Here is a 12,847-nt window from a genome sequence, read left to right on the forward strand (position 1 = left end):
AGGCTCCTCGAAGGTCTTTTGTAAATACAGAATGCACTTCTGAAATTTGGAAGTGTGTGCAGTAGGGTACCCTTTCAAAAAGATGTGACACTACAGCTACACCCTCACCTTTCGTTGTCATTGGAGTTACATTAAAAACACACATTTTTAATTGGTATCAGTCTCTCACACTAATCTCCTATGGCTTTATTGTGTTAATCGATAATCTTGCCATTTTATGTACTGCTTTTGTAAAGTATGTACAGCCCTAGGGAAATGCCCTAAATAGATTAAACAATCATGGATAAAGCCAACAGGTGTGGCTTGCATTTTGGGTCCTGACAACTTTTGAAATAAAATTATCTTGCCTTGGAAAAAAAGCAAAAAACACATTTATGATGCATTTAATGCTAAAATATTGGTAATACATTTTAGATGTAAAATAGTTCCTCATGCATTGGAGAACAAGCATTCCATAGGTGGCAGAATGATACACCAAACATCCAATAGCATAGTATGAGAAAGAAAAATTTACTTTGGCGGAGTCAAAACCCTAACTATGTATTTTTTAAATACAGGGTAACAATAGGTATTGCAGACAGCCCTGCTGTCAAGCCACACCTAAATAATAAAAACAAAAAGTAATGAACCCCTATGATCATAGAGGGTAGCCAAAACATCGGGCTATAAATAGCCTTTGTTTTTCACATCAGCAATTTCTGACGTAACGGCTACAATGAAAAAATATAAACTGTGTATTCAAGTTTTTTAATAAACCCCAAAATATTTCATATTTTAATAATTAACAGTTCAATCTGAGGTCAAACTTTGGTGCCATTTATGTTGAAAATAGCTGAAAAGGGAATTCTTAAATATTGCAAGAGTTTCCATTCTTACCATGAATGAATCGAAAAATTATCATAATTTTATCAAGTATTCTTTCAAGTTCTTCATCTGTTGATTCTTTATTGCCAGCTCTCAATTTGGAGTCCACGTGCTTTGCTACAAATACAGAATGATTTACAGCACTTATTGTTCAAAATTGAAATTACAAATAAAATTGAATTAAAAATACATCACCCGAAAAGGTATAACAGTTCCGTCCATTTTTCAAAATGAAAATGTTAATGTTTAACATTTTTAGCCACCTTATGGCTTTAAGTAAAATTCCACAATACATTCAATAATACCTTGCTTTTTTACACCACTCCATACCGCTTTTTTGCTGTTTCCATGCGCTATAAATATTGTTACTTACTAATACCCAATTTCATGGTACTCACTTTACCAATCTCGAAATGATAGGAGGCTGAGTTGGCCTTGCCGGAATTCAAAAGCGTGACCTTTAAATCCCACAATATGCAATAAGAAACCATTTCACTCATGGATCCCTTTTCCAGGAAAAATCACGTTATGGTCTTGCAGTTACTACGTAAAAATAAACGAATTCAAGTTTTGATTTTTTGTGAGCCGGAAACAATGTGACATTGAACAGTTAACACACCCGCCTGAGCAGACAACCTCAGTAGAAAATACTACTATTAGTTCAAGTGTGAATATTAGTAGGAAGGAGGTAATGGTAATTAATAACAGGACTGCAGATAGTGAAAAGCAGGAGAAGTAAAAGGTGTCATGGCGCTCTTGTCCGATGAGTAGTACTTTTCACTCACTAAGAGGTTTTCAGGACTGCTGTTAATACTGAGGGAAAATAAGAAGGGTCAGGCTCATCCAGACCTGCCCGAGTGAAACTATACATGCTGTCTGACTCGTCTTCACAGAATGTGACCAAAACTTTCATTTCAGCTAACCTTTCACTCAGAGACTATTTTTGGGAGACTTTCTGAATATGCTTGAGGTTACAGGAAGCAAAGTGCCCAAAAGGAATGACGAAAATCTAGAGATAGCATTGTTGGGTGTGTGGTCACTGAGGCGGTTAAGCGGCTTTACTGGGCATAAAGACTGTGCCTGAATAATATGTCCCAGATTAAATGGGAGTAAGAAAATAAAACATGGATGGATTTAAAGATAAATGTAATGGAGCATGGACTGGCTGTGCATGGAGTAGGGAGCAGGATCTGAAAGAAACAAGTTACTTACCTGCACACTGTGGTTCTCCAGTATTGATATCTTTCATAGAATCACGATTATATCTTCCGTCATCGAGGTCAGAGTCTCACGGTAATTGTAAGTAGTAGTCTAACAGTGTTTCATCTAGGTCTATTATTGTATTCCCTATAGAACTGAATACCAATCCTCATCTTTTTGTGCATGACCAAAGTCTGACCAAGCAGATGAGTTTGCATCCTTTCCTCCTGTGCAGTGGCTTCAAACCTAGAAATGTCTGTGCACAAGTGGAACATTTCTCATGATACTAGCTAAGAAGAGGACAATGAGGTGAGCGACTGATGGGGAGGTGGGTGGATGGATTGCATGCACGTGAATCTATGAAAGATATCAATACTGGAGAACCACAGTGTACAGGTAAGTAACGTGTTTCTTCTCCAGTACTGAATCTTTCATAGATCCATGTGCTTGTATCTGAATAGCGAGCAGTATGCTATAAAGAGATAACATTAAGACATGAATAAGATAGTTTGCGGAGGTGGTAATATACCTATAAGTGGATGCATTCAAAGTGTTCCATGAAAAACGAACATCAATAAATATCACAGAGCTCACCTTTATTGAAAAAGGTTTTGGAGTACCCCCTGACCCACTACTGCATCCTTGTTAGCGGCGTCTAGGCAATAATGTTAGGTAAACGTATGCAGGCTGGTTCATGTAGCTGCTCTGCATATGGCAGTGGTTGCCAAGCTTCGGGTACAATGAGCTTGCACTTTGCATGCTAGACGTAATCTCGCTTTTTCGTGACAGAAACCAATAACTGCGGATACTCAACGATCTATAGTTGCTCTGCATTCTGGTTTGCCTTTTAAAGGGGGAGCAAAGGCTACCAGAAGTTGATTCATTTTCCTGAAGGACATGGTGTTTTCCAAGTCACCCTTCAGGCATCTTTTGACATCAAGGGTGTGCAGTGATTTTTCTGCTGCACTTGAACATCAACCCAACCCTTGATGTGGTCATCGACTGGCCTAAGCCATCCTGTCAGATAGGGTTCTGACCTTATGGGGTGAGCCTGACGCGCTCACAGGTCGAAAACAATGCCTGCTCCAGGTGGAGGTGTTCACACTTACCCCCGTCAGGAAAAGCCATCTGTGGCAGGAAGCCTCAAAAGCCTTGCCACCTTTGAAATATGATCCCAGCCTCTACTGATAGGAGGAGCAGGCCCCAACTCCTGTCCTCACTCCCTTTGGCAGGAAGGCAGGTGGGAAAACGAAGATAGAGTAAGACCTGTGCCCCCCCTCTTGCCAACCCCATCCCTTAGGTGCTGGAGGTGAGGTGAAGTACATTTTTAAGTGCCCACCATCTTGAAGATAGTAGGACTTCTCTAATCAGGGCTAGTTCCCCTTCCCGCTGGGGGTGGACATAATTGAGGGTGTAGACATCCCCAGTAAGGGGCCCATTGGCCACTACCTGTCACTCCTTTGTAACCACCCCTACATTTAGTATTTCTGTGGCATTCCCATACCCTGAACAGTAGTATCCATGGACACAAGAAGAAGAGCAACAAAAACACTGTTAAACTGGAGACCACGTGGTGGACTTTGTGCGCAAAATCCTGCCTGCCGCCACAGAACTCCACAATCGCCATCCTCCAGCTCGTCTCCTTGCTGGGGGGCCTCCACAAACCCCAGAGAGTCATCAGCACTTCGTAAACAGCAAATCAGGAGCTCCTCTGAGATAGCAGAGCTATCTCCCAGCAGCCGTAGGTGCCAAAACCAATGCAGTTCAGTCCAGCATTGTCCAGCTCCCCAGCCCGACTGATGTCTCCAAGTGCCAGCCGAAGTTACACTTGCTTTGGAGGGTCAGCCCGGCCTCTGCACCAAGTCTTGAGGCCACGGACCCAGAGCTAAAAGGCACAAATACCCAGGGTATCGGACCCCTGGTACTAAAACCTACGTAGCTGAGTCCAGACGGACTGCAACTTTACAGCGGGCGAGCACCCAATGAGGGACATCAGGACTCCAGAGATCCACGTGGGGGGGTTGGGGGGGGGGAGGAGTTGCATAGGGGGAGGGGAAGGGACGGGTACGTTATTCTTCTTGTTTGTTGCGATCTCAGTGAGTTCGGACTGGGACAAATTATTGAGATGTCGATCTCCTAACCAAAAGGACGCAGTGAATATCTTCCCTGAGAACTCGAACTAGAACACTATACCTTGTTAACAATTTCCGCATGGACCACACATGATGGAACCTGCACCGGAAAATATGCGTCCAACAGTCGCACTTATCGATATCTGTTATTGGTCACACGATGTATGTTCTAAACCCACTGTCACACTGGTGTACTTGGAAATTGCTGAATAAAATCTGTTTCTCCCAAAAAAATATCAGGACTCCAGAGATCCACCTCAGCAGTGGCCCAGCAGCTACAGAATCGTTGCTGCAAGGTGCCAGTCCCTGACCGCAAGGTGCATCTTTGCGCGCCATTGCCAAGCTGCACATCTTCACTGCACCCAGCCCGCCAGGCTGGGGCATCTTCAAACCAGCTGTGCTCCCATAGCCCCAGATCCCTCAGACTTGCAGACAAGTCCCTCTTTGCTTTACTTTTGCAGGTGGCCCCTTTTTTGGTAGTGTGCCAACTCCAGTTGAAATTTGGGAAGCGCCCTAGAACTTGGCCTTGGAACATTTGACCTTGGCCCCAAAACATTCAGATTCCAAAAGGTGAACCACAAAAGTAACTGTTTTGCATCGATTTTCCTAATGCCGTTTTCCTCTCATAGGGAATGTATTGTGCATAATTGGGCACAACTGTAAAAATTGCATTTACTGTGATTTTTCCATATTGCAAAAAACATTTACCTTGTACACAAAGTTCTTGGTCTAAATATTTATATAAAATAAGTACTGTTTTTAGAATTCAGTCTCCTCGACCTCTCTGCACTGTGTACCCCATTGTGGTGCACTAAATAGAGAGAGGTGGGTTTCCTACAGGCATTGAGGAGATTGGTAGCTAGGGCATAGGAGGCTCTTATTGTTATTGCTGCCATGGCTGAAAATCTTTTCTCAATATTGTTGAGCCGTCTGCCCTCTTCAGGGTTGGGGGGGACTGAACATGGAGCCTATGGATTTTTGGATCTTCTCTGTGCCGCCTGCATAACCACCGAATCTGACTTAGGATGACCTCTCAGGCATGCTGGAGAGTTCTATGGGGGTTTATATTTTTTGTCAAGCCGTGGTATCACTGCGGTTACTTTTGCAGGCTAGCCTTAAGGCCCTCATTACAAATGTATTCTACAAATGGTATTGATCGTACTGTCTTCTTGGCAGACTCTTTAAAATCATATAAGAAAACAGTCTGTTGCATGGACCATTATTGGAAGGTTAACACGTTTTGCAGCTCTTTCTATAAGCGTGTGAAACCCTCCAATGTCATCAGGTGGTGAAACCGCCCCTAAGGATGATGGAGGAGCAGATATGGGAGTTGTTTGATCCTGTAGTATTTCTCCTATCTCCGGTTCATTGTCATCATCCCCTTGATCCATAGGGTCATCATAGATTAGGATTGACTCTGGTTGTTCTGTGTGCGTCACCTTGACCAACTGCACCCTTGGTGTGGGCTGATGAGATATAGGTTCCTTTTGAGGCAGTGCTGACTCTTCTTGTTTAAAAGGTGTATCCATTTTAGAAGAAAATCTTTTGTGGTTGTCATGTAGCATCATGCGAATGCCTGTTATTAATCACACTATTGTTTGCATTGTGGGCTCCTGTGGGAGTTGCACCTCAAAGGTATCCTCAAAACTCTCAAATTCCAAGAGTTCCCCATAGTGTCAGGCCTATGCCAGACACCATGTGTTTGTCATGACGTCTGTTTGAAATGAAAAATCGCCATGCATGTAATGCAATTCCTGGTCATCATTGTCAGACACCTGATATTTTACATTTAGTTGAGATGGACTGGTGGCATCCTCAACAATCCATCATCATCTTCCTCCTCACCCGCATTACCCATTTCAAGCAGGCACATTGGTGGTAATGGTGACACCCCATTAGGTGTCGTCAACTTCAGTCTCAAAACTAGCTTGTCAGTGGGCCTGCCGAAGCTGCGGTAGACAATAAGAAAGGTTTGGATTAAATGAGTGTTGATGCAGCAGCTGTTTGCATCCGTGTCGCTGACAGTATTAGTAAAATCATCATTGATAAAGGTCTCATTGTCGACAAAACTGTAGTCGGCGAGGCAGAAGACACCGTAATCATGGGTGTCGTCACTGTGGATATTTTTACCATTGAATGAGCCGTCGTTGATCTAGTCGAAGAATTGGTTTTCGATTTGCCTGATTTCAGTGCGGCAGTTTCTGTTATATCTGCAGAAGAAAAAGCCTTTTCAAAAGGTGTTGAGGGCTCCGGAGCGGATACCTTTTGACCCTATATTTCCTGAGGTATTGGTAACGGGATTTATTCTGTGACTGACTTTCGTTTTTCTGTCTTTAGTATCTTTTTAGGTGGCTCAGAAGTATTTTTTTCAGATTTTTCCCTTTTTTTTTTAGAATACCTTAGCCTTTTGGCTAGGTGTGTCAACTCCATAGTCTGGAGTTTTTGATGTTTTTTTCTTTTCAAACCATAACAGCAGCATTGCCTCCCAATGTTTTAAGGTTTTGGCTTACAAAGGTCTATATTATTTGCAGTCTTTAGGTTTGTGGTTGTGGTGCAGACAGTATAGGGACTTTTTGTGAGGGTCAAACAGGAAACAGCATAATTTTTCCACAACTTTTGATTGTTCTAAAAGATCCCTTTTTTGACCCCTCTGACATGATGGCAGGCTGTGTCAGATGAGAGGGATACCGTTCAAATAAAATGAAAGAGTTCACCCGAACATAACTATCCCACAAAGAGTCCAAGTAAAAAAATGCAGAGCTCAGGGAGACTCCTTTTCGATAACATGCAGTAAGAAATCTAAGGTGTGACATCACTGCACAGGAGGAAAGGGTGCAGGCTCAGCCCTGATGGGTCAAACTTTGGTCATGCACAAAATGATGTTGATTGTTATTCACTCCTAAAGGGAATACAATGATAAAAGACCTAGATGAAGGACTCTTACACTGCTACTTATAATTACCGTGCGGCTCCCACTTGGATGACGGAAGATAAAAGCCTGTTAATCTCTGAAAGATTCAATACTGGAGACACTCTGTTGGCCTACAAAAAACAATTTTAACCTGAAAACCTACACCCTACAGTGCCAGATAGCACAGAGAACTTGGGAAAACAGTGCTGAGGCATGCAGAGGAGGGTGAAATCTTAATAGCTTGTTAGGTGAAGAAGCGGATCTCTGGCGGATTAAGAAATGAGAAACCTCAGTCCTACCAGATGGGATAGCTGCCAGTTGCTGGTAGTCTAAAGGGAAGACAAGCCAGAAACAGGGAAGAAGATTGTGGTTGGAACATCATCAATAGTATAACCAGTTCAGTAAAACAGAAGAGAACCAATACTGCGGAGAAGGATTCGGTGGACTGGACCCCAGGGTGGTGGTACACTGTGCCAAAGAAGGGGCAAGGACATGCGCTATAGAGGTCCACCTCTGGTAGACTGCACATACAAGCACAAAGGATCACCCTGTGAGTGTGGTGAAAAAGCAGTGGGTACGAAGAACCCGCAGTTGCTGAGGCAAAATGCAGAGAGTTGGATCTATAAAGGACAGATCTAGAAAGCGTGAAGCACTACCAGTACCTGTCATCCATTACACCTTGTAAAATATGAAATGCATTTTCCGGTACTCATTTTGAGGAAAGAAGGTTTACTACCACTGAGCACATACCTCTATGATGAGGTTCACAAGGAAATGAGACATGCAGTGTAATTATTAACCAACGTTGAGGTGCTGCTGAACTATTTTTGAAGAGGACTTCAGTGAGGTCCAAGGGACAAAAGCAACAGAAACCAATATGATAGCGCGTGACAGAGGAGCAAGAAGGAGGATGTCATCATGGAGAAACATAGCAAAGACCAAAATAGATATCCTCCAACACCTGAAGTGGGTGTGCAAAGCAAAAGACTCAAATAGGAAGGCACCAGCGATTGAGGGAATCCCATGACCTATACAGTACTGAAATGCTGTGGGCAGAATGGCACATGAGTAAATGGGTGGAAGATCTTAAAAGGAGGATGATAGTTGTTTTCGCATACCGAACGGGGAGGATACTATAGGTTTTTTGAAGTACTTTATCAAAATCAATCATTGGGTAAGAGAGATTAATTTGTTGGGGGAGAAGGGAATAGGGGTGGAGAATAAAGTATCTACAGCAGATACAGGAAGTTTTGTTATGTTTAGCTTTGCGTGTGTCAGGGTTTCAGGGTTGGGGGCATGGGGAAAAGGTGTTTCAAGGAGAGGCTAGTTTTTAATTGGATGGAAATTATGGAAACAGAATATATGTGAAGATGCTTGTAATGAGGGAGGCCCTTGAATGGGAAGCAGTGGGTAAAGTGTATTGCTTTTAATGCAGATAGACTAAACGTATCTTCCAACAGACTGAGGATTCTCAAATTACTGATGAACAGTGAAGGAAATATTTCATTATTGTGGGAAACCCACTGCTTATGAGGAATGAACAGAAACTAAAATTACCAGAATCCCCTTACCAAGGTTTTGTATACGGGCAGACTAAAAAAGGCAATATGTGGGTGGCAATATAAATAACTCAAAGTTTTATTGGGGTTGGGAGGTATTTAATGCTTCATTAAGGGAGCATGAGCCAGATATCAGGATCCACATGTGCTCCTTTTGTTGGACAACACGTATTTTGAAAATTCACGAAAAAGAACAGAAGAGGAGGTGATTATTAGTATGAACCTACACTCAGTAATAGACAGGGGAAACTGCACACACACATGGAAGGTCTGCCTAGAATTGAAGGGGGTTTCATTTTTATCTGGAGGGGAGCAAGTTGTGACTTTACATTTTATTTAGCAGCACAAAGGAACTGCAGTAGACTGGACAACTTATTGGGCACTGACAGAAGGTGGAGGATATTGTTGTATCCAACATCATCCTGTCAGACCATAGCCTAAAAGATAGAACTGTAATACTTTGTAGATCACAATATAGCCATGGCTCATGGAAATTAAGCAAGAGGTTTCTGAGTGATCCAATGGTGAGATAGGGCATCAAAAAGGGCGCTTGGTTTTATTCAAGTGAAATAATAGTTAAGGAATGGGTAGGGGGTCCTCATTCTTGTTGGTGCATTTTCTTTTTATAAAACATTTTACTGGCATTCCGAAATAGCAAAATAAGCAAAGGTTTACAATCCAAATGTATCAGATCACAAGTCAAGGTATTTCCTTCGATACACAACACTCACATAGAAACCATAAAGATTGTTTCCAACCCTTGCTCCTGATCCTACCATGTTTATAAGGATAGCCTCTTGCAGTAAATCTAGGTCTCTCCAAACTCATGCAGCAGTCCATATCCCTCTTCCACTCCTTCAATAACCGGGCTTGTGTGTTCTTTTAGGCTTTGGCAATATCCAGCTTTGCAACGGCCAAGTCAAACAACAGTAGGGCTCTTTTATACCCGTTACCATCTATGTCACTGGTGATGTTGTTACACATCAGGTTTAGGCTCATTGGGGGTGGGGTGGTGGGGAATTGTCCATCCTAATATCTTGCTTAGACAGGTCAGTATCCCCACCCAAAATCAGGTAAGTTCTCAGCAGCCCTAGACCGCATAAACAAAGGCAGCGCTCTGGTCAGACAATGTAAGACAAGCAGCAATGCAACCCATCTATCTTCCACAACCTACCCTGTGTAAGGTAAACCTGGCGGAGGATCCTCAGCTGTATAAAACGATATTAAGCAGTGAAGGTGGCCTCTGGCAGAGATCCTAGAGTATTCCGCCATTCATCATCATTAGGGGAACCTAGGTCTTGAGCCCAAGCTGAAAACAACTGAGGAACGGAGCTGAGGGTGTTAATGACTAGGGTTTTTTTATTCATGAGAAAATTTGTGGTTTATTGGTTCTCCGAGCAGGACCTGCACATCTAGTGTACTGTATTCTGATTGGATCGCTAGACCAGAAATGTTGGGCATGAGCGCATGTTCAAAGTTGCAAATACCAGAAGAATTTACCCCGTGGAGGTTACAATCTGCATGCAGTTCAGGGAAAGATTTCAGTGAGGTCCTTTCATGAGATCCTCCAAATATGAAATACAGATATCATCCTGGATTTTGAAATCTTGTAGCTCTGAAACTGGAGCCAGCACCCTTTCCATATAGTAGGGTCTCCCGTGTCAGATGCTGGGACTATCTCTGGGCATTGAGCATTTCCCCATAAATCTTAAACACTGCCTTCATGGGCACAGGTTGGATTGGAAAATCAATGTCGCATACAAAACATATGAAAGAACAAACGTTACTTACCTGTAAACTGTGGTTCTCCAGTATTGGTGTCTTTCATAGATTCACATGCTTGAATATTCCCCGTCGTCGAAGTGGGAGCCCCAAAGTACATAACATAGCAATGTAGCAATAACACAACCATAGATAGGTAAGAAAAAAAACAGAGTAGCATTGAAACAGAGTAGCATTGAAACAGAGTAGCACCCTCCAGAATGTTATCCTCAGATGCTAAGGCCCTCAGATTTTCGTAGCACAAGAGTAACAAAGAGTCAAGGAGAAGAGGAGAGACTCTGAGGGGAGGAGGGTGTGTCGCATGTGGATCTATGAAAGACACCAATACTGGAGAACCACAGTTTACAGGTAAGTAATTTTTGTTCTTCTCCAGTATTGGGGTGTCTTTTCATAGATGCACATGCTGGAATAAGAATAGTAAGCAGTGATGCCAAGATAATGCAAGGTACATATAAAAACATCATAATACACAGTGCGACGAGATACTAAAGCATAAAGACAAAACATTGTACCTTGTATACAGGAGGAGGGAAGCAACAGAGGCTCACCTTACTTAAAGAGATTACATAGGACCGTTTGCCCACGGCTGAATCAGCTTAGTCAGCAGCTTCCAGACAGTAATGTTTGATAAAGGTGTGCCTGCTGGACCATGTTGCAGCCCTGCAGATGTGTTGAAGAGGCACACCAGCAAATAGCGCAGTAGAAGAGGAAACTTGTCTGGTAGAATGCGCTCGAACATTTGCAGTAAGGGGCTTACCATCTTGCTGATGACAAAAAGCAATTGTAGTAGATATCCAGCGTGCAATAGTCTGTTTGGTGACTGGATGTCCCTTTCGCATCTGTCCGTAGGCCACAAAAAGCTGATCAGACTTACGGATACTAGCTGTCCATTGCAGATAAAATTTCAGACATCTCTTGATATCTAAAGAATGGAGAGATCTCTGCTGACGTTTAAGGATTAGGAAAAAACGATTTTAAAATGACTGGCTCATTAAGATGGAAATCCGATAGCACTTTGGGGATAAAGGTCAGATTAGTGCGGAGCAATACAGAGTCCTTGGTGAATTGAAGAAAAGGCGGTTTAGTAGTAAACGCCTGTATGTCACTGACTCGACGTGAAGAAGTGAGAGCCAACAGCAGCAAAGTCTTCTAATGAATTTTAGAGCGACTTTATGAATGGGCTCAAACGGTGGCTTCATGAGTTGAGCCAATACAATGTTCAAATGCCAAGGAGGAGGCGGTCGATGAAATGGAGGAAACATCCTAAAAAGACCTTTGAACTGCTGGAATGACTCTGGAAGAGTAAAGAGAGGTGGAACCATCCTGTTGAAATCTTGACATTGCAGCCAGAAAAACTTTAAGACTAGAATGCGAGAGGCCAGATTTTGCAAGATGTAAAAAGAAAGGCAAAAGTTGGTCTGGTGTGGAATGAACAGGATGCACCTAAGCAGCGTCGCACCACAGAGAGAAACGTTTCCATTTGAGCTTGTATGTTTTCACAGTGGAGGCTGCTCTAGCCTTAGCAAGAACTTCCCTGCAGTCAGAAGGAATGTTTAAATTGGCAAACTCATACTGCTCAGGTTCCATGTCGCTAAGCGAAGAGAGGCTGGGTCAGGATGACAAACCTGTCCCTGACCCACAGTCAGAAGGTCCGGAAGTGGGCGGAGCAGAATCGAGTCACACTGCGAGAGGAGCAGGAGTTCCGTAAACCAGACTTGTCGAGGCCACCTGGGAGCTATTAGAAGAATGCGGCAAGGTTCTTTCTTCATTTTCCAAAGAACCCTGGGGACGAGAGGAATCGGCGGAAAAGCATAGACATATTTTTTTTGACCAGTTCATCAAAAAGGCATTCCCGCACGACTCTGGGTGGGGAAGCCAACTTGCGTAAAATGGGTATTTTCGGTTCAGATGGGTTGCGAACAGATCCAGATTCATGGGGCCCCATAACCGAAAGATGCGATCCAGCGTGGGTTGATGCAACTCCCACTCGTGATTGGACGAGGTTGACCTGCTTAGAGAGTCCGCCAGAATGTTGGACGCTCCCGGAACATGCACTGCCACCAGAGTGACTTGGTGCTGGATTGCCCAATACCAGATTTGTTGAGCTTGAAGAGATAGCAAGACGGACCGTGTGCCCCCCTGTTTGTTTATATAGTGCATGCATGTTGTGTTGTCCGTCCGGATCAACACCGAAGCTCCCTGAATTATGGCGCGAAAAGCCTTTAGCGCCAAAAAAATGGCAAGTAACTCTAGAAGGTTGATGTGCCAGGTCCTTTGGTGGGTATCCCATCGTCCTTTTACTGTGAGGTCCTGAAGGTGTGCTCCCCACCCTTTCTAGAGATGCGTCCGTTGTGAGAGTGAAACTTGGAGTGTTCACCAGAAATGGACGACCGGAAGAG

At 43.3% G+C, this 12,847-nt stretch overlaps 1 protein-coding gene across 1 annotated transcript in view; it reads right to left on the minus strand.

The window, feature by feature from the left end:
* The window catches only part of CUL4A (cullin 4A), a 408,579-nt gene that overhangs the window by 180,033 nt on the left and 215,699 nt on the right, over positions 1-12,847 (minus strand). The window contains exon 12 of the mRNA XM_085622501.1: positions 877-981. Coding sequence (XP_085478627.1) covers positions 877-981 — 105 coding nt within the window. The remainder of the gene's footprint in view (positions 1-876; positions 982-12,847) is intronic.

The sequence above is a fragment of the Triturus cristatus genome, chromosome 8, assembly GCF_964204655.1.
Source record: "Triturus cristatus chromosome 8, aTriCri1.1, whole genome shotgun sequence".
NCBI classification, from domain to species: domain Eukaryota; kingdom Metazoa; phylum Chordata; class Amphibia; order Caudata; family Salamandridae; genus Triturus; species Triturus cristatus.